Source organism: Nesoenas mayeri (assembly GCF_963082525.1).
Source record: "Nesoenas mayeri genome assembly, chromosome: 2".
In the NCBI taxonomy this organism is placed as follows: domain Eukaryota; kingdom Metazoa; phylum Chordata; class Aves; order Columbiformes; family Columbidae; genus Nesoenas; species Nesoenas mayeri.
In genome coordinates, this window is record NC_137543.1 from 61,356,927 (window position 1) to 61,380,247 (window position 23,321).

Genomic DNA, 23,321 nt, shown 5'->3' on the forward strand with positions numbered 1-23,321 from the left:
CTCTGTCTAACAGAAGGGCCACTGTCATGTTGATTAAACAAAGACACTGACATGATTGTCAAAATTTATTTGCCATTCCCATAACTCATCAGAAATCTGTAGATACAATACCTAAAGGTGACTATTCAATGGCTTAAAGAATAGATAAGTAAAGAAAAAGAATTGCTTCTATGTCAGCAGAATCTCTGCAGACATCCACATTGTCAAGGTCACTAAAAGGAACTATTATAGACAACGTTGCCAGGATGAGGCCACAACACAATCAGCCAGAAGGGCATCCCAGTAAGAGCTATTAGAAAATCTGCCAGATAAGGAAGTCAAAAGAACTGGACAACTTTGAAGAGTATTCAGAAACTCCTTATTCATTATATACGAGGCACAAAGTTTATCATTTTTTCCCTGAAGTAATAGGTGTTTAAATGTTTGAATGAGAACTACTAAGATACTTAACAATAGGTTTTGGAGGTGTTATTCTCAGTATGTATATTAGTAGTGAAAATTCTCATTGTAAACAAGTCATTTCCAAAAACCTGTGGAAGGAGATTATCCAGTCTTTCTGCTCAGTACAAATTCCATGTTATCTTCCTGCTCTGTCACTTCCAAGTGCTTCACAAACTTTATAGAAAAAACAAGAATTAACAGGAAAACAAATGCCAGGGCTCACTGGTTATTTCCACATTTTGCAAGTGTTCAAAGCAAAGGTTGTTCAGTCTGTATCAAACCTAAGGTTAAGCTAATTCAGTACAGTATTTGCCTAAAGCCAAAAGTGTCTCATCAGGGGAAAGTGCATAAGAAAAGGACCATATTTAAGGAAAATCCTCTCCTGCCTCTAAGATTTAGTTTTAATTGTTCTGTATTAAGTAATAACATGAGCTATTTTGAGAATTGTGAAAATAGTGATGTAAAAATGTAGCTTAATCTAAAAATGTTGATTTTCTAGTGTTATGTTTGAATGCACATCTAAGCTTGTTAGAAGTTGCTCTCAGGTGCTTCTGAAAATATCTACTTTTTGTCAGAGAAATTTGGTTCCTCTGTTAATAATATTTAGTGGTGCAACACCACAATCACCTTTATTTGTGAGATCACCTACATATCAAGAGAGTTATTTTTTGTAGAGGTAGAAAAGAATAATTTGTACCTTTTCTGCAGTACAATATCTTCGTAAACCTCATCTATAAGGCTGTATTCAACTTGTTGTGAAACAGAAAGAGAAAAGTTCTTGGATGAAGGTGGGATGGCAACAATGGCATGGGGAACAAAATCCTGTGGCATAAAAGGGGAATACCAGAATTTGGCTTGTGTAGACAAGCAAACTGGCATCTTCAAAAAGGAGCCATCTCTGAACTCATAATATGACAAAGAGTTTCAAAGCTAAAAAGTGATGTCGGTATAAGAAGGAAAAACATAAGTTGGCTATGAGTAATTTTAGGTAAGAAATCATAAGAACGTTCCTAATAATTTGGATCCTGGAACAATCTTCCATAACAATCACTGAAGAAAAAAATACACAAACAAAATTAACTCTGAAAGTCTTTTAAGATCCATCAACAGAGGGTTAGGAATTTAAACATCCATGGCATGAGTTGGAAACTTGCTGCTTGCAGACCTAGTGCGTGAGGCAACACTATGTAACTTGGAAAGCCCGTTCACTCCAGTGTTCAGACACAGTCAATACAAATGCAACTCTAATGTCCCTAGCTAATGCAGCTCTTACCAAATCATGCAAGAGGGTTTCTTCTTTCTTCCAGCATTAGAAACTTCAAAATATACCTATCTTCTATTGCTTTTATTCTCACAGCAAAGCTCAACACAGTAGGAACTTAAGTGTTCAGCTACTTTCTGTTGGGAGTAAGATACTCACAGCATGCAAGGATTTCTAAAACAGGAAGTTCTGTAGTTGGCTTTTGGGTAATGTAGCAAGAAAAACGTAAGTATGCAATAACAACAAGTAATATGGGACCTAAGAATCCTGTGAGATCTTTTAGATACCCATTTGCTCCACACAAGGAATTATTTTGCACTTGAAGTTTAAAGCAATACATTATCCCATTACATTCTCATATTTATGGTACTGAAATACTCTGGGTCTAATCCTACATTTATGTAAGTTAATGAAATCTATAGGAAAGCACAAAGCAAATTCAGTTCCCTTGAAAGGACAATATTTATGTAGCTGATTATTATTTTCAATGTAACATGCAAATGCAACATCCTGGTTATTACAGTGAAATTCATTGTCATTCACAAGGTCAGAAATGTAGTGCCTGACTCTTGTGCACTTGTATGAACACACTAAAAGTTCATAATTCAAGGAAGCTGCTGATAAAAATTTGAAGTATTGAGGGCTAGAAATATCAATAAGCAAGGTAAATACATGCACATACACACACCAAAAAAAAAAAACAACAAACAAAAAAAAAAGTCAGAAGGTTCTGACTCAAGAAGAGTCATGATGAGTAATTTCTTCTAATTCCAAACCAACTCTTATCCCAAAGGAAAAAGATCGACTCATTCAAAGTTACATGGCTCTGAGTTGCTTATTGTTTCTCAAAAGACTTAACTGAATTACAAGTTGGTTGCCTGACCAGCCTAGTGGCCTTTTATGATGGAGTGACTACATCAGTGAAATACGGAAGAACAGTGGACATCATCTATCTGGACTTCTGTAAGGCCTTTGGCATGATCCCCCACAACATCCTTCTCTCTAAATGGGATAGATATGGATTTGATGGGTGAACTGCTTGTTGGATGAGGAATTGGTTGGATGGTCACACCCAGAGGATAGTGGCAGATGGGTCAATATCCAGATAGACATCAGGGACAAGTGGTGTCCATCAGGGCTCTGTACTGGGACGAGTACTGTTTAATATCTTCATCAATGACATGGACAGTGGGATTGAGTGCACCCTCAGCAAGTCTGTAGATGACACTAAGTTGAACAGTACTAAGTTCTTGAAAACAGTGATCAAATTTAATAAATTCACAATTCATTTTTCATTAATCCTAAAATACGGAAAATACCCAATCAGGAAGAATTTGGTTTGGTTTGGGGGGTTTTGGTTTTGTTGTTTGTTTGCTTGTTTGTTTCCCCTCAAGATTTATGATGTCATTATTCTATTACTCTGATATTCTACAGGTACTTATACCACTGCAATGGTGATGTAAAAGTACCTTTATTCTGACTATACAGTGTTTTACAGTCCACTTTTTTCTTTTCCCATTATCAGGCAGTTGAACAGAAAACATTACTGGCTGACCTTTATATTAATGAGGCTAAATAAAAACACAGATGGCTTCTACTAAGTGAAGGAACTTAAAGTAATGATGTGCTATCTTAAGCCACTGTCCTGCAAAATCAGAGACCAGGATAAACAGAAATCTGATTATTCTAGCAGAGTAAGAAAGGTCAAATAAACCTATCCGCTCTCTGAATCCTTGTGTACACTGAAAAATTGACTCATTTTAAAGAATGCCTGTCGTGAATAAGTATACTTGAATTTTTCTACAGAAAACCATGATTCAACACTATTTCAGAAAATGCTCATGAAACATAACCTTTTAGGAAAAATAAGGGTAACCGGTTGAGTCAAAGGACCCAGAGGTGAGAAATGCGATTACAGGTGTAGGCCTTTCAAAGGCCCAAAGAATGACAAAACAAGAGCAAGCAAGAATGATAGTGTGACTTGTCTTGTGTGTCTTTCTCTAGCCAATCATATTTGCATCAACAATGAACCAGAGCAATCTGAAAATACTGTAGTCTGATGTTATTTCTTTTATACACGAGATTTGGGGTGGGTGGAGGGGGAAAGTTTATATACATTTGTAAATGTTTCGTAGGTTCAGATAGTTCCATTTAGAAATGATGACAGTTAATCAGTATTTAATGATAGAAAAATAAAAAAAATAACACAAAAAGAGTAAATATGGGCTTTTTTTGCTCTTTCATGATTGAAAATTGTTGAAAATTTACATCCAAATTGCATCTGGTTCTTACTGGTATTCAGATGTAATAATATAAAAGAAAAAGACAACTTCTTCCTTTAACCCAGAGTTTTGACATTTAAAATAGTTGATTCTTATACTATATGTACAGCTTCTATCAACCACATATTGCTTAACTCTATAATTAATAAAGTGAAAGCCTAAATTATCCTCTTAATAAAGAACTTTTTTGCAAAATTTTCTGTGTTTTTAGCACTTAGTGTGTTTGTGTTGACTTTGTGTGTATTTCTGGATTTGTCATTAAAGTTGTTTCTTCTGATAGATCTCACCTTTTAGAGTAATGAATAGCTCTCTGGAAAAAAAAAAAAAAAAGAAAAAAAAAAGAAAAAAAAAGAAATCTATTTAAATGGAACAGAATTTATGGCAAAAGAATTATGTTTGTTTCAAGACGCCTGAAACCTCAGCCTCCCAGCCTATTGAGAGACTGCTGAGACCCCACTGGACATTTACATCAGTGGATGGAGTTCCAATCATCTCAGTACCCAGGACTCAAAGTAATTATTGAACAGAAAAGCTTTAGTAATTGCAAAATATTAGTCTATTCCTCAGGACTGTTCTATATAATTCCTTTTCTTTAGGACTTGATCCGAGCTAGTTTTAAAATGCCCCAGGTGACAGGGCTCTTTACATTAGCACAGATTAATAGATCTTAATCAGAACTTTTTTCCTGATATCCTAATTGATCTTCTTTTTTCAACTTCATCCAGTTGGCTGTTTTTGTACACCCTGGAGACACAGCAAATAATTTCTTTCCCTGCATCTCCAGGTACCATTCAAATAATAATAAATCTTCAATTTAGTCAAATTTACTCACTTTTTAAAAAATCTTGCCACACACCCACATATTCAACATCACATTTCCTATCTTTATCAGCAAAACCAGAGCCTCCGTCAAGATATTGAATGCAAAAGTGGCAGCTGAGGAACAGTTCAGGGGTACCACACAGATGGGGAACATCAAAGATTACTGGTGCTATAGAAATATCTCTGTTGTGCTTGTCACTGGGATGAAGAAAGCCTTCAATGCAGGCTACAGTTAGGCAGAGTGTGCTGATTGCGCCCAGTGAGATGGAGGCAACACACTGCCTCTCCCCTAAGTGCTCAGCTGCTCTAGACAGCAATAGTTTCCAAATGATTCTTTGCTTTGGGTGATTTTCTTGATGTTCTTTAAAGAGAGGTTAGCTGAAATTTTTCTTCTGATCTCTCTTTTCTTTATAATTTAATTGCATAAGTTGTCACTACCAAAGATGGATCTAGATGATTTAGATGATAATTTCTGGAGGCAATTCCTCTCTATGTTACTCTTAATACACTCTTGAAAGCCATCACTCTTTTTGATGAGTTGACAGTGACCCCTCCCACTCTATATATTTGGAAAACAGATCTGAAAATGTCAAGTCTTATCCATGCCTATGTAGTAAAGAACTGGTCAAGTAATCCCACAGAATGAGAACTTCTTCCTGCTACTGGTGATCAAGGAGGCAGCAGTGCTGTTTTGCACTTGTCAGATTAATCATATTCTCATTTTGGCCAATATTCCTCAAAACCCTCTATCATATGCAGAGTTTTCTACTGAAATCTATACAGAGAAAAAAGGAAAAAAAATGCTAGAGCAATTCACCAATATTGATCTCTGTGCAGAAATGCACCTTACACCAGTAAAAAAGGAATGAGAATAAAACATGGTCCATGAAACTGTTTTTCACTTGAGAGTTTTTTAGACAGAACAAACTGCAGATTGTGCTATGGACATCTTTTCAGCCATAATACATGACCCTTTGAAGCAAGATGGACATGAAATCTAAAACAAAGAACTTTTGGCAAAGGTGGGAAGAAAAATGGCATAAGCCCAGAGAGCCATGGTAAATGAGAGACACAAGTTTAACTCACTTTTCAGACACAAGTATGTGTGGATATAATAAAATTTCATCTATTTTCTTTGCACTTAAAATGGATACATATATCTGGCTATCAGGCTATTTACTACAGGAATTCTGTGTTCTGTTGCCATTTGAACCTCCTAAATACATTTACCCTGTGGAAGACAGCATCTTTAACTTAAAATTGAACTATGCTGAGTAATTTTATAACTATTTTCCTTGCATCAAGGAAAGAAGACCACATAGAGGAACATTCCTATCTTCTGTGATGATACTGGAATAATTAAGCAAAGAGAATTTGGGGCCTGTTAATTTTAGCAGATATTATAAAGAATATTGTCCACCTAATACAACAATTCAGCTGAAACAATAGTGGCATAATTGACAAATTACATAATAATTACAGTGCTTTAGAGTGAGCTATATTAAGGTATGACTCATCACTCAATACATAAGAAGGTACAGAACTACGTCAAATCCAGCAGTGCAGTGCAGTATATTGTAGCTGCAGCCAAAAATGAAATTTAAAATCAGCAATCTTTTGTTAAAAAGTGGGGAGAGGAGGGCAATTAATGGAAAGTATGACTATGAATTTTGCTTTACTTTAATGAATTAAATTTAAAAAGTGACAGGGAATAGTTGTACCATTACAATTAACATTTACATCATTTTTAGAAAAAATATTTAATAGATTTTACTATTTGAACCTCATACTTCCTCTGGCAATATGTGTAATAGTTTGCTTTATTGAGAAGGGAGAACTATTCCACTCCTCAGCTAGGGAAATGATTGGTGAAGTGGAAAAGCAACGATGGAATTTTCTGAGATAACTGTATATTTATATTAGAATACTTTATCAATGATCATTTTGAAAGAAAAGCTGCACACTGTAACAATCAAGCATAAAACACGTAACTTCCCATGAAACATTTTGAATGGTTTTCTGTAATAGAATTTGATTGAAAACAATTGTCTTAAAAACTACAGAGGCTGAACAAGTGCATCTTGGACGAAATTGTATTGAGAATTTCTTCCTTGAATAAGCCTTACTTGTTATGCAAAAGATATATATGCCTTCTATAATTTTTCTATCATCTGTTAACATAAAAATTTCCTTGATAATAAACATAGTCTCATTTAAAGATATCATTCAACTGCACAATTATACATCATCAATGAAGTTACTGTGCCAAGTTTTTCTATGAAGAAGTGTGATGGTTTGTACTCACCAGGTGTAAAATTATACCGAGCAGAAAACCCGATAGATTCCAGCTCGCCATCAGCAAAAAATTTAATCCATAGGAATCTGCCACTGGATTTTATCATAGGTGGATTTTGCTGTCCACAGAAACGTCCAATGATTGGGGAAAAGCCAAAAGGTCCATCTCGTACTTCAATATGGTCAAATTTACATTCCCAAGAAGGCTCTATGGAATATTTTTCATCAAAGTGTAATTCAATGCATTGTCTAGGGGCAGCTAGAGATGAAAAGAAAATTTTCTTATTATTTTCTAATCCAAGACCCTTCAAACCTAAATCAAAATTGAAGAAAAACAAATATATCAATTTTGTATGCATCTTAAAGTTTTACGTAAAAACTTGCTTGAAAATTAATGTATCTATATTTTTATAGATTTTACAGCATTAGCTTACTTGTCTATGCTTTTCCTTTAAAAAAGTGCTCATAACAGCAGTTCTTAGCAAAACTAAGAGATATCAATGATGTAAAGCAAAACACAGGTTGAGAACAATGGGTTCAAACATAAAATATTTCTAAGAAACCTATGTATCTGGAAAACAATGTTATCTCATATTTAGCAAGGGGAGAGGTGAATGTTAATCAGAATAATGTTTTCACCTAATGCTTACAAAGATGAAGAAAAAGCTGATCAGAACTGTACTACAATAGGAAAGACAAATTTTGTTCCTATATGTATTGCAGCCAATGACAAGTTTGAGTGTAATTGCTTATACTCAGAATTACTTATCATCTCATTTAAAACATAAGGGCAAGTGTAGTGAATTCACACTTAAGAAACTGGATAAGCATGAAGAAAAATTAACATCTAACTAAAGAGCAAATAATATTCTACTGAAAACCCTGAAGAAACTTTATAGCGATCACTTGATTAGACATAAAAACACCTTTATTCATAGATACTAAGGTTAATGGCAGTCAGAATGATCTCTAAAACAAATATTCCCTGGCATATCCTGCATAAAACAGAATAGCTACTCATTGAACAATAGTATTTTCTTCAAAGGAGAAAAAAAATAGTTTTGTCTACAGATTTTTTATATACAGCATCCCCGAGGTGTGCTGTTCCTACACTGAATTCTGTCCATAGCAAAAAATGTATGCCTTCAGTGTCTAGACCATGGTGCGATACAACCTTTTGCTGACAAAGCCTCCCGAGAAGACAAGGGTATGTTGTGCCACTGTCTGCTGTGCCTCTCATAGGATCCTGTCCTACACTTTACACGTATTTGAAGTGTTGAAATTGCTATGAGCTGTGCCTGAGTTACCATTCCTTTCACATGAGAACATGCAGGATCAAATACCAAGCCCAGTGCATAAGCTTATCATAGAAACTGCTGACACTCCAGCAATCAATATCCTTCAATTTCTTTCCTCAGAAATAATAGGAAAACTATCACTGTAATGACAACCTAGATTTTGTATTTTGGAATGTTGTAAAATAAAACTTTTGGGATGAGCTTATTATTCACATAAGAAGGGAGACTATTTAAAATGAAATAAGGCATTAGGTAAATCTTATAACCTTTACATAAAAGCACAGTCAGATCCCATTTGGAACTATTTAATGTAAATAAATACAGTATCATTTTATAAGAAGCATTGAAGTGGTTTATAAAACACATTATTTGAGAAGAAAGCTTATTTAATAGCTTTGTTTTCAATATTAATATAATTGAGTGATGGATATTTATTGAAATATTTAATTTAACATCAAAAAGAAAGCTTATCTACTGTTCTTAAACTGAAGACATTCACAATTAGTGAAGTACTTACTATTGGCTTGTTCTTAAATATACCAATTTACAGGAAATTTGTGATCTTTGTGCACGTACAAATTCAGTAGCAAAGTCAAAATCTTAAACTTTATATATAACTGCACCAGTCAATGGAAATGAAACTACTTTGGAAGTGTGAAAAAAATTACAAAATTAAAATCAGTTAATAAAGCATCTGAATAAGATCTTACTAATGCTAGGCTGGATGAGGTCTGAAGACCAAAGTAGATCTTTCAGATCTAAAAGACTAAATCTAAAAGATTTCAGATCTAAAAGTCTAAAAGACTAAATAATTGGAAAACATCATTAATTAATTTTATTCAGATGTTTCTGCCCTTGGCTTCAAATATTTGTAACATATATTGATTTAAATTTAACTAAGCAACAGCAGGGCAGAAGAGAGAAATCAGCACCTTTCAATCTTGAATTCTATTTTGTATGCTCTTATTCCATGTAAGGAGATTTGTTGGGAACTACTCATCATTCACATAGAGACTGCAGGGTCAGGTGTCAGAAACTCCATCCTGACTACGTTTTAGGCAACCTTAAAAATGCTCATTATGGCTTGAAAATTCTGTATATGCACTATTCAAATACTATGCTATTATCCTACCTAAAGCTTTATATATTATGATGTTGCAAACTAGATATGAAGATGAATTCTGATAGTGTTGTTAGTGTCAGACAGCATCATACCACAGTGCATGGCTGCTCTGATTTCCACAATGACAAAGAGGTACCTGCTTCAAAAATGGCTAATGTCACTAATGTAACACTTTTGTCCTTTAAAAAACTTCCTGTGTTAGGCCTTCAGCACTCTACTTCATAACAAGAGCAGGCTTACAAGTGCTGGCCTGTAGTCAAACACTTAACTGATCTTCTTTGAATCCAAGACTCACGTAATATAGGATAAAAACAAGCATGGGTTATAGCAGTCATTTGATATGATTTTTGGTGTTGAAAAGGAGCCCAGTTATAGCCTCAGTATAATATTAAATGAGTCTTTGTCGGTAAAAGACAGTTAGGTCTACAGAGTTGCACATGAGATGTATTGACTCGGTGAAAGCACAATTTCCATAACCTCCATGTAGCTCTCTGAATTTCACATTGCAAACTGGTTTTTTGATCAGAATATGACTATGGTTTACTTCTCTCTGCTTTTATTTATTTTTCAATACAGTCAAGATGAGGCTTTTCCTAGCAAAGCTCAGCTGTTGCTGGGGGATCAGAAAGAATCACATCCGCTCAAAGAGTGCTCAAGAGTTTCTGCTTTCCGTTAAAGTTGCCATATGTGGAGGTTGCTCCGCTTTAAGAATGGAGCATTGACTGTTAATTGACACTGTTTCTCCACTGCTAAATAAAACAAGGCTGAGGGACAAATTTTGGGGTTGGACCACTGCCATTCACACTCCTTAAATGTTAAAATCACCTCCTGGCATCATTTTGGCCATACCAGTCAGAACTGCTAAAACCCATTCTTAGGCTGATATCAGTGAAGGACCATTCACAGCAAGCAGTTTGTATCTGTACTCTTGACTGGGAAGGTGAAAGGAGTTAATCTATACACATGTGATTGTGCATATCAGCATTAAGGTCTGTGAACATTTCCTGACCTATTTTAGGTATTAGGATAGGTACCGCCTTGTGTCCCAGCCTGTTCTGCAAGCTAGATCAAACAGGACAAGGGCCTTTCTCTTAATTCTTCTCAGGAAAGCAACATACTGTGTTTCTGTAACTGTAAGGACTGTGGGTATCACAAAAGCCTGGGCAAAGGGAGCAATGGGTGCTATATATGCATCCATGCACTTTTTCATCACATGCTTTTAAGTGCATCTCTGTGCTTCATCTTGTACGATATTTAAAGATTAAATGTTTGTTTGCAATAATCTACCTAAGAAACAAAGCTATTTAAGTCATCCTGGAAATGACCATAAGGAACGAAAGCACACAATTCAAGCTCACAACTTTGATTTTTTTTTAGACAAGAAGTTATTGTTCTAGATTTACACTCTGCCTTTAGCAAAGGGTTTCTTTGCCCAATACGAGCTAAAACAAGCAGGCATTATATAAATACCTGTCTTGTGCCACAGCTTTTGCAACAAAGTGTGTGCAAATGTGATCACAGTAAAACATACAGAAATAAAGTGAGAACAAGTCCAGAACAATGACTAATCATAATGTATGTATAGTAACAGGAAACCAAACCAAACAAACAAAAAGCCTAGAATATTCAATTATTCCAAACCGGGTTGGAATCTGGCCATCTAATCACAAAAGAAGGGATGGAGAGTTCATTTCTGGTATCTTTACTCATAGGTAAAGACCATTCATGTCTTCCGAACTTTTTCTGTGGCTACAATGTCAGGAAAAGTTGTTGTCAAGTCCAAATGAAGTCCATTGAAGCTGTCTCATAAAACAATTTTGCTTCAAATCTTAAATATCTTCCATACTTAGCTTTCAATTATCTTTCTTCAAAAAAAAATTTAATAACATGGAAAGACTACATAATGCTTGCATGTCTTGTCATATTTTTCCGATAATTATCTTACATAAATGCTGTCTTAAGATTTTACATTCGGTGAAAAAAAGCCATTGGGCTCCAACTTGTGGTAGAAGAACAGTTGCAGCAAAACCTCACAACTAAAGTTTTAATTCTGATCAGTCTCTAAGTCTGTGTAACTGATAGCTGAATTTAAGCAAAAAATCTGTTTCAATTTACCAGATACGTGGAAATGAGACATTGAACTCAACAGCTACCCCATCTATCTGAGCTGCTACAGTACTAATAGTTTTCAATAATCCTTGATCTTTCTTGTCGTCCAACTATTATTGATAAGAAAGTCACCTAAAGCCTCCTTTTAGAGGAGGATTCTTACTTGGTTTTGATGAAAACTTTTAGAACAGAAAAATCACTATGAAATACAAAAGGATTTTGAGCACAGATTTTTCATACAGTGATACATGACCATTTTGTAACATTTGTGAAATATTTAGGATTAAAGAGTTTAATAATCTCTAGTGAAAACACCTAAGACCTTCAAGAGAGAAAGCTCTAAATGTCCACAAACATATAAAATGGAAGATGTATTTCATATCTCTGTAAAGCAGCTCTAGTCCATACCTATATTTATAAATAAGAATTTAATTACTAAAACTGAAGAATGGATAAAATCTTATGAGTAGGTTACTTGCAGGATTTCCAAAACAATTCTTAAGAAATCTTGTGTACAGTATGACTATATCAGTCTTCAAATATTTTTGACACAAACAAAAGCCCTTACTCCTACAAACTCTCCTGTGCAAATTTCCCTTTGCAGCATAGATGCCAAATTTTCTGCAGTCTGGCAAAGCCTAGTGCTGCCACTGCTGCAGTTGTTTCAGGCAGCTGTGAATTTTGCCAGGTTAGAGTCATGAATATGCAAAACAAAGGTGAATTTGAGCCCAACAGGGAATTTAATGTGTACACTCATCTATTTCCTACATTTTCTACATACAAAATAAGGCTGGGAGGGGAAAAAAAATGAAAAGAAAGAAAAAATTCTCAATGCATTTTGAAAGGCAGATGGGATTCATCAGAAGCTCCTCTATAGCATAATAATTTTTTATACTGAGTCCATGACTTCTGGATGACCTAAAGGATGACATAAAGGATGACCTAAAGGCATCCAATCTGGACTTTAAAATTTCTAGTTATTCCAGTAGTTAAATATCATTAATACTACAATAGAAAAAATAAAAGAAAAAAAAAGAAAAAAAGAAAGAAAAGAAAAGAAAAAGAAACTTCTAGCTGTTTGAACTGAATATGCCTTTGACTGCTAGGATATAAGCCTCTGCAGTCAGAAATCCTCTTCTCTTTTAGAAACTCATAGTCTATGATCATGGCAATTTTTGCCAGCTCCTTTACCTCACCAAAGTATGAAATGATAAAAGACTTGCATACATTTTAGATGAGCAACAATGTGGGGGAAAAAATTGTATCATGAGATGGAATTCAATTTTATTACAATACACTGCGTGCTGGAGTCCTTACTCAAGTCCACTAAAATCAGTAGAAATTGTGCTTGAGGGAAGCCATCGGAATTTACCCTAGATTGTGTTTGATAGCAAAAAATGAAGGAGTGAAAGCAAGCAGCCTCAATTCTGTTCCTGGCAAAATCATGAAGAAGATTGTTCTGGGAGTTATTGAAAAATATCTGAACAACAATGCAGTCATTGGTTCCAGTCAGCACGGGCTCATGAAGGGAAAGTCCTGCTTAACAAACTTAATTTTGTTCTACGATCAGGTTACCCACCTATTTGACCAAGGGAAGCCTGTCAATGTGATCTTTTTGGATTTCAGCAAAGCCTTTGTTACTGTCTCTCACAGTATCCGTCTGGACAAGATGTCCAGCATACAGCTGGATAAACACACAATACAGTGGATGAGCAATTGGCTGATGGGCCTGAACACAAAGGGTTCCAGTAAATGGGGTTATGTTGAGCTGGTGACCAGTCATTAGCAGGGTTCCGCAGGGATCCATCTTAGAACCAGCACTCTTCAATGTCTTCTTAAATGACTTAGACTCAGGACTTGAGGGAATACTAAGTAAGTTTGATGATGACACAAAGTTGGGAGGAGCTGTTGATACTCTCAAGGGCAGAGAGGTCTTGCAGAGTGATCTAGACAAATTGAAGAACTAGGAAATCACCAACCACATGAAGCTTATCAAGGGCAAGTGTCAGATTTTGCACCTGGGACACGGCAATCTGGGCCGTACATACAGACTGGGAGGAGAGATGCTGGAGAGCAGCTCTGCGGAGAGGGGTCTGGGGGTTCTGGTCGACAGCAAGTTGAACATGAGCCAACAGTGTGTCCTGGCAGCCAAGAGGGCCAACCACGTCCTGGGATGCATCCAGCACAGCATTGCCAGCTGGGCGAGGGAGGTGATTGTCCTGCTCTGCTCTGCACTGGTGCGGGCTCACCTGGAACACTGAGTGCAGTTCTGGTGCCACAGGATAAAAAAAGATATTAAGCTACTGGAGAATGTTCAGAAGGGGGCTATGAAGTTGTTGAAGGGTTTGGAAGGGAAGCCGTATGAGGAGCAGCTAAAGTCACTTGGTTTGTTCAGCCTGGAGAAGAGGGGAGACCTCATCATGGTCTACAGCTTCCTCTCAAGGGGATGAGGACGGATAGGTGCTGATGTCTTCTCTTTGGCAACCAATGACAGAACCTGAGAGAATGGCAGGAAGATGTGCCGGGGGAAGTTTAAGTTAGATGTTAGGAGAATCTTCTTCACCCAGAGGGTGGTGGAGCACTGGAACAGGCTCCCCAGGGAGGCAGTCATGGCCCAAGCCTGACAGTGTTCAAGAAAAGACTGGACAATGCCCTCAGACAGATGGTGTGAACTGTGGGGTTGTCATATGGAGGGACAGGAGTTGGACTTGATGATCCTTGTGGGTGCCTTCCAACTCAGGACATTCTATGATTCTAAGCAGACAGGAAGGAACCTGGTGATTCGTACATGTATTTAAACTTGCATCACACAATTGTCAGTATGGCATATGCAGTCCTGGTATGCTGAACTGAGACATACAAAGGAGACAAAGGAGAAATAATAATGTGGGAACGCTTTTACAGATCATATCAACAGTTCCTCTAGCTTGGTACTTGGTATTTGACAGCAGCCAGAGCTACTCAAAATGTGTTTATTTTTGTCACATTTTTTATACATTTCTGATCTTTTTAGGTAGATGGAAATAGACAGGAGGAGATCAGATTTGAAAACATTGTACAATATGCATGGTTCTTATCAAATTATTTACTAATAGTGCTGCTATCATCATGGGTTTTAATATACCCTGGTACAATCCAAACTGTTGATTATGGCTGGAGAAGAAGCAGAATGTATCAATGTTGTAAGAAATTCTGTTAAACTTTTTTTTTTTTTTTTCAGATTGATTTTTCCCCTAAAATATAACAAGATGTCTGTTAAGTTTGGATTATTCTTTTTACTACACATTGATACAAACTTGTCAGTGTGGAATTTCATCTTCATCATAGAAGTTATTTGATTAAATCTTTCCTTCCTGAATTGTTCTTAGACATTTCCCATGTGAAGTATTTTAAATCCAGTTATTTCAATAGTGTATTTACTACTTTTCAACTTATTAACTATATTTTTCTGTATATTGAATTACTATAAAAAGGGCAAAAGTTTTTAGAAAGAAGGTCTTCAAGATATCTTCTTGCTAACAAGAACATAGATACTGGAGTAGGGTTTACAAAAATGGTCTTTTTTCTTTTTCTTTTTTTTTTTTGTTTTGCACAGCCTTTCTCTTTAATAATAAAATACATCTCTGTGTTTCAGATTCTTAAAGATAAAATAGGCTTACTACTTCCCAACCTCACAGGAATGTTAGAAAGATTATTTGATCAATATATGCAAAAAGACTTGGATCTAGCAACATAAGTGTAACAAAAAATGTAACCCTAAGTAGTATATATTGAACCTATACATTTCTCCTAAAAAAAAAAAAAATTAAAAAAAAAAGTATTTTAGATCAATTACTGAACTGTGAAAGAAGTTAAATGTTTACCATAGGTCTGTTTAAATTCCAGACTCAGGAGGGATGACTGGACAATCATAAATTTTCTTTAAAGGGCTCGTTTGACTCCATGATTTATAATCACCTCTTTACTTCTAACTTCAGTCAAGTTACCTAGCACTAAAGTGAAATTCAGAGTTCTCAGTCACTTTGCTGTCATTTCTTTTCCTAACCAATACATAAAACATTTACTATCCATCATTCCCCTAGAAGACTTGGTAAAATATATTCCTTTTAGTGACTTAGCACTAGATTTGGAAATACAGACTGCTTTTTAAAAGTGTCTAGTGAGGGGTTCTAAAGCAGTTAATTCAGCTGGAATTAGCTATACATCTTTGAAAATCTTTCTTGGAACTACCTGCACCTTTAGCTAAATAAATATTTCTATTTCCTGTTTCCATAATTTGTAGTTAATAATTCTGTTCAACCAATCACGGGTAGAACAAGCATCAGTGTTGTATATTGTGTGGATGCACAACTCATGAATGAATCTTCTTGGTTCCAGTGACTTACCATTTTGTACCTGATTCATCTTTTCTGCTCCTAAAATCTCACAGTATCTAATCTCTATTATTTTCCACAGATTCATTTTTACAACAGTCCCTTCAATAGCCATTGTACTAAGACTGATGAAAAGAAACCATGTAACTTGCTTATAATATATCTCTAACTTTTCTTATATCACCTTCATGTCTGCAACTGTCCATTCTTTAAAAACCATGTCATAACAACTCTTCACTGTTAATGTTTATTCTTTTTTTTCATTTATTTTCATTTCTCATGAACTCTTGAATAGGAAATATTTTTTACACTCACTATATGGATGTTTTCTGTGTGACTTTCTTTACCGTACTTTGCCTAGCTACACTTGTTATCTCAGATTCATTTATGATAAGTTTAAAATACCTATATGAAAGTGAAAATCATTTTTGTTTCCTGTGTTCATTTTTTTTACCCATTTAAAAATATTCTTTCTTCTGTCATGTTAAAGCATTTTAGGTTCTATTCATTCTCTGAATATCCTGAAATAAATTATACTGTGTTTATTACTAAGTGACTAACGTGTACTTAACACCTGAACTAATTTATAAATGATGTCACTAAATAAATCAAATATTTTCTAGTATTTCTTAGTATGTCCTACAAAATGTTTACATTTTTTACCAAAAGAAAAAAAAAAAAGTGCAGAGTTAGAGCTTCCCTAAATCTTGTGTTCTGAGAAGATTTATCATGAGCATATAGGCTTTACCTATTCTTCACACATAATGAAATAAAACACTTTGTTTTTAATACCGTTGGTTATAGAATAAAAAGATTTTTTGGCTGGTCACCTTCTATAATGTAGACGCACTCTCTGTCAGGAGGATACTTGTTGGGGTAATTGGGAGAAGTGAAGATGCCTCCTTCTGCGTATTTTGTCCAAGTTCCACACTGCACTGGTTTCTGTCCTTCGGAAGTAGTTTGCTTTTCTGTGAAATGATCACATTAAGCATTATATAATTAGCTCCCAAATTATTACGTCCTTATGACACCTATAACTCCTACAGAATAAAAAAGTCCCTTCTGTCAGTAGCCTCTGCTTTTTTCTGTTGAGACTGAGAGCGTGATATTTGACCTGGAGGAAAATCAGGCTGTTCTTTAGGGGTATGAACATAAAATTCTTAAAACATTTTTTTCAAAGAAGAGACTTGGATGTCTAGGGGAAGACATTGCTTTTTAAATAAAATCCTGTAAGGAAAGCATGTACTCAAGAAATGGGAGACATGAGTTTTCGACTCATATATCTGAAAAGGCTCAAGTATGTGCTGGGTGAGCAAGCTACATGCTGTAATACAGGAGTACATCAAAGCTACAAAATCAAGGGGAAAAAAAAAAGCAGAATTATGATAGGATGTAAAAATTGCTTTTAATTCATAGCAGCTTGACTCTATATTCATCAGACCGAGATGGAGGGGGCAATTCCTGGATTCAGATTCATAGATTATTTTTATTTTTATCTTGCTGTTTGCCATAAAATTAATAAATAGCTCTGAGGCCAGTAATCACAGTCCAGTACTTTCCTTCTCCTAGGTGAATCATCAGCAAGCAGAGTCAGGCCTTGTTTTTTGCTTTCTTTCTAGCACTGAAACTCTTGCACTCCTTTCTGCACACTGGCAGAGAGCCTGGAGACAAAGGTTTGAGTGTGTTCAGTCTGAAGAAGATGAAGAATCATTTCCTGGGCATCATACTTTAACAAGTAGGCAAAAATAAAACGGATTCTTTGGAGAGCAAAATATTGAAGCTAGTATTAAAAGGAAAGATGGTAGATTCTAGACTTCACACAAGTGTCCAAAGAGGACACACTGTTTTCATCTGAATGAGGTACCTATACCCAAGGAGTGTCTCATCTAACTTAAGCCTCTGATGTGTGGAGCCAAGTTGCTTGAGAATCCCTCTTATGATCAATGGAGGGAGACACGCACCTTCTAAGGATGATTGTAACCACCTGAGATCTGCTTTATGCACTAAAAGTGTTTCTCTTTTTTCCTGATCTGTATCCAAGCTGAGGATAACGTGGATCCTAATTTCCTGAAATGAATTCAAGCCTGCAGGGATTGAGCATTCAGACACAAATTCAGACACATATTGTGCTTAGCAACTCTCCCTGATTGGTTTTTACTGTGCTTAGCATCCAGGGCTTTTAAGAACCTCTTTCTATTCTCACTAATTTCAGATTTTGAATTCTATTTCACCAAGGAAAAAAGATCTTAAATGTAGATACCTTGGTGCCCAAACTGGACATCCCAGTTTGAAACTGGGGACACTTTACAGTCTCTGGTTAAAGTCAGGTCCAGACTTTAGTTAGATTTAGCTGTAGATCAGGTCACTACCTTGTTAAAAAAGAAAAAAAAAAAAAAAAAAGAAGAAAAAAAACCCACAACAAACAAACAAACAAACAAACAAAACTGGAATTTTTTTTTGTACATACAGGCACACTAATACTCGAATAAAGGACAGACACTGGAAGTAGGTGGGGTACTAAATATTTCAAGAACTAAACAACTGAAATCCATACTTTGGACTCTAATGTCTAAAAAAATGTCTGAAGTTTACATACCTGTTCCTTTTTTGGTTGCCCCAGACAAATGTAGGATGGTTAGACTTGCTACAACTGAAAGAGAAATATGTATTAGATATCACAATGTGATAGTATCTGCTATCAAATCAATTGTAAACCTCTATCTTAGAAGAATACAAAATAAATAGAATTACTGTAAAAAAAAGGTTTCATATTTAATGGCATCTTAAAATTGTGCATTTTGCACAAACAAGTTTCTTTGTAATCTGTCCTTGGATTTATCTTTGTAAATTTATCCAAATAAAGAGGAGATTTTGGGGGTTTAAGTAAAATCCCCAAGCACTGATGTTTCCCTCTTTATTTTTTTTTTTTAATATATATACATATATATATATATATGTATATAAGGGAAAAACATTTTACCAATATTTATGTGGATATTCATAGCTTTGACCAGTAATATAAAAGAGGCTGCTTTTAACAGAGGGGGACAACCTACGAGGTTTCAGAACCACTTGTCTCACTTACTTCTCTTGCTGTGGCATAATAAAATTTGAAAATGAGTACTGGGACTATGAAATAAGTGAGAGGTTCACAGCCATCAAAGAATTTGCAAGTCCACAGTGAAGCAAACTATTGTGTGTGCTTAACAGTCTCATTAATCTAGTTATTTTACTTATTGAGGGGATGTTCTTTTGTGCTGCAGTGAATCTGCTGCCTATTTGACAAATAGAAATCTCCTATTTTCAATCACGATAGGGAAGCTGTGCCTCTTGGGAAGAAATGTGGCCTCTCTTAGGTGGACTTCAACCCAGAGATACTTCATGAGTTTCTGGGAGTTTCTGAACATAACATTTTAACCAGGAAAGGCTAAGAGGCAAACACTTAGGCCAGTTGTAATGAGAGTGCTTTGGAAGATTAAAGTAACTAGCTGGCTACTTGATGAAGAAAACATCCGCTAATGATAGTATTTTCTTGTCATCACCCATGTCTTCATCGCCTGTTGGAGAAAGCGAGATAGCAAGAGCAAAAGAGAACACATCCATCAGTTCCTGGAGTGCTTGGGTTTTGATCCCAGCTAGTCTGGCATTAAGACTCGATATAGTGTCCAGACTGCACTAAAGTTGAAACAGAGATGAAGCTGTGTGTTTATTCTGAATATCTTGGATTGATCAGCTGCCATTTGTTTTTATGATAAGGAATTTGTGGATCTGTGGCCTTTAACAAATGTAATTAAATAGCACACTTTCCTTCTCTTATCACTGAGAGTCACCAAAAGGCATAATGGGGTGGTAACTAGTTACCTAAATGATCTTTCAGAAATGATGCTTGAATCATTTTCAGCTTCTATACTGCAAGTTGAGTACAATTTTTACCTGGAAGGATGCCACTCCCTCCATATTTGCAGTATTCTGAGTGTATTGACATCTCCATTTCTATGCCTTTGACCCTTCCCATGTCATAGACAGTTTGAGGAATGGATGATGGTTGATCGATTAAACAGGAAAAGGCTGAAGTGCTGGGAAAATGAAGGTTTGGCAGCATATCCACTACTTCTTGATCAGGTTCACAGCCTCAGTGTCTTTCTGAATACCCCAGCAAACAGAGACGGATGTTGGCAAAGCTGGTAGTTAAAAACTCTTCTGTGTCATTGGCATTCAGTGAGAACATTACATCTTCTGCTCAGATCTGAATGCTACCCAAACTTTCATGCTCTTACTCTCCTCAGGGATGGATTCTGGAAATAGATGCTTGCTGAGACTCAGCCCACCGGCTGTGTCAGAATCTGAAGGCACTGAAGGATTCACTCACTTAATAAGTTGCTCATTTACGTTAGCTGTGTTTCATGCAGTGAACATAGTGTATCTATGCCTGTAATCCTCACCAGTCAAAACCTAATTTCTCAATAGGGTAAGGTGTATCGGTGTTAGAATACGGAGCCAGCTGCTGGTGTTCTTTCTGCCCACAACTTTATGGAAGCTGGAATAAGAGGCACAGCAGCTAAACAAACCCTATGTGAGGAATGTTTCTTCTTAGGCTATTAGTAACAATTTATGTCTGATTCTTACAGGTTCTTTTCAATCACTGTTATCTTTTAGCTCTTCCTTCCTTTTCTATATAGAAAATTAAAAAACTTGGAAGAAGGGAAGAGAGTTGGTCCAAGTCATAGAGCTAATATTACAAGGATGATGGAAAAACCACAGGTCTTTTCAGTTCCAGCTGTAGCTATTTCAAAGCAGGGAGCTGTACTTAGTTATCATGCCAGTATCTATTTTTAGTAAGGAGGCAAAATAATCTTGATAATAAGATGCAATAGTCAAGAAGACACCAACAGACTAAACTTTTTTCTGGACATATCCAATCTAGAATTCGCATGAAGTCAAATACTTCCCTCATATTAACAAATAAAAAAAAATACTTCTTGATTTTGTGACAGTAACACTACCATCACCAAAATCTGTACATTGACAGAAATTAAAATTATCGACTTTATGGGAAAAGGTAACTCAACATTTTTTATTTAAGCACTTAAGGCAGTCCATGTTTTACCATGACCCCTTGCCTTTTTCTTTCTCAAGCCACAGGAAAAGAATAACACTTCTCACAGAAAGAAAAAAGAAAAAAGGAAAAAAAAAAAGACCCCAAAGAGACCAATCACACAGTCTTCACCCACTCAAAACTGTCACTTGGGAAGCTTTGGCAGTACAGCAATAACATTGTGATTGTCTGCCTTTGGGAATTATTTTACAGAAGTTTCCACCAAATTTCTTATTGTGTTCTCTCTGGCTTCCTCCCCCCGCTTTCCCTTCTAATCATGGGTGTAATTACAATCATGCTTTCTAGTGCCACTCTGATTATGCATCTTTGCATCTTTTTGGATATGTTCATTTTTCCATTACAAACTGTCATTAAGAGATTTATCTCTTGGCCAGGCAGTTTTTTGGAGGCTGTGAATTGGCATAGGCATGGCTTAGCCTAGCGAAGAGTTGTTGGACAGGCAATACCTTGCCATGGCGCTGCTGTTTTACAGGTGTGGGCGTAGATAGAGGTGCTGGAAGGAACTGTGGCTAGTCAAGCCCCTTCAGCAGACCGGACCCACTGTAAAACTGAAGCGGGAGAGGGGATCCCATCCACGGAGCCCGAGGCCTCTGGGGGGTCTTCGACGAGTAATCGTTACATTACGGTGCCTTCTTGCTGCTCCTGGAGGATATTTTCCGAGGGGACCGCCCCCGGCCCGCAGCCCGCCGGGATCGGCACCCGCTGTGGCCCCCGCCGCGGTGCTCGATGCTGCCCGGCGCCCCCTCGCCCCAAGCCCGCGAGTTCGAGCCTCGGCTGGGGCTGCACCGCACCGCCGCGGACGGCGGGGGCCGTTGTCCCCTCTCTTCACCGTTAACCTGAAAGCCATCAGACGCGTCGCGCCCCAGCTAAAGCCTCCAGCCCGAACCGCAAGAGCGTGCCCCCCCGCCCCACAGCGCCGACAGACACCAGATCCCCTCCGCTGCACTGCAGAGTGGTGGGAAAGGGGGTATGGTGTGTGCGTGGAGGGGAGTTTACCCCCACGCCGCGGGGGTCTGGGAGTCCCGCTACGCTAGTTGTGGAGGCAGCGGAGGGCAGGAGCCCGTGCGCGGTTGCGGAGCTCAGACGGGGAGCGGGAAGGGGGAGATACTCACTGTAAAAGAAGCTGCGTCCATGGGTCATGTCTGTTCCTTACACAAGGAGCTTCGGTCTCCACTAATTCCATTTAGATACAGGAGGACTTCCAGTGGCGGGGAGAGGATGGAAGTAGGAAAAAGAAGAAAAGAAAAAAAAAAAAATCCCAGAGCCCACACACAGCAGAACGGAGCAGCCCTTCCTCTCGCTCGCTCTCCCTCACCGCCTTGAAATAATCACTGCCGGCTCAATCCCATCACGCCCGAGCTATCATCAGCACCACCATAAGCGTTGCATCGCGGCGGCGGGCAAGGCAGCGGCAGCGGCGGCAGCGGCGGCGGCCCGTGCATCCAGGTGCCGGCGGACGGCGGCGGCGGGGCGAGCCGAGCCCCTAGTCACCAGTTTCATACAAAACCAAAAGCAGATCGAAGCATTTCCTGCAGGACTCCGAGCCCAGTGACTTCCAGCCCTTCGGCTTCTTTTGATGCATTGAAGAAGGGATTAATGGGTCCGTCATCAGCTCCCTGTGCTTGCTCCTCTGAAGGGGTGGGGGCGGGCGGGAGGGAATCCGAAGAGGAGGGGTGGGGGGAAGAAAGATTTACCAAATAGGAGATTTAGTCATATTTGTGTACGATGTGATCCTTATTAGAGAAGAAATCCTCTAAAATCGAATAAATCCATTTTTGCAAAAACCTCTCCCTGTGCGTAGCATAGTATCAAGTGGTGGCAGCGGCTAGAGGCTGAAAACACATTGCACCGTCTTAAATCCTGTCGGGAATGGACTGGAGCGAGATAGAGATGGATGAGGGTAGAGAGATGTCCCCTCACTTCTCCAGACCAGGGCGAGAAGCAGAAGAAAACCTTGGAGACTCTTCCATTCATTCAGTGTAGGAGAAGGGGAGGGGAAGGGCAGGAGGGTGGCGGTGATGGGGAAAGAATGATTTAAGAACTGGGAAAGGAAGAGTAAGAGGAGAGGGATTTTTTGCCCTTCCCTAATCAGTTCATGGATTAGGCAAAATGCTCATGAGTTCCTCCTTGAACTGCACCTGCCAAAGGAAAATTGAAAAGATTTTCCTTCTTGAGAGGTGACTTCTCCATTTACACACACA

At 37.5% G+C, this 23,321-nt stretch overlaps 1 protein-coding gene across 1 annotated transcript in view; it reads right to left on the bottom strand.

The window, feature by feature from the left end:
• NETO1 (neuropilin and tolloid like 1) overlaps positions 1–22,729 on the bottom strand; it is a gene marked incomplete at its 3' end in the record, with an annotated part of 66,759 nt that extends 44,030 nt beyond the window's left edge. The window contains exons 1-4 of the mRNA XM_080339713.1: positions 22,233–22,729; positions 18,601–18,654; positions 16,835–16,972; positions 7,112–7,360 (exon numbers count right to left, since the gene is read on the bottom strand). Coding sequence (XP_080195839.1) covers positions 7,112–7,360; positions 16,835–16,972; positions 18,601–18,654; positions 22,233–22,260 — 469 coding nt within the window. The 5' untranslated portion in view covers positions 22,261–22,729. The remainder of the gene's footprint in view (positions 1–7,111; positions 7,361–16,834; positions 16,973–18,600; positions 18,655–22,232) is intronic.
• Between the last annotated feature and the right edge of the window lie 592 nt (positions 22,730–23,321).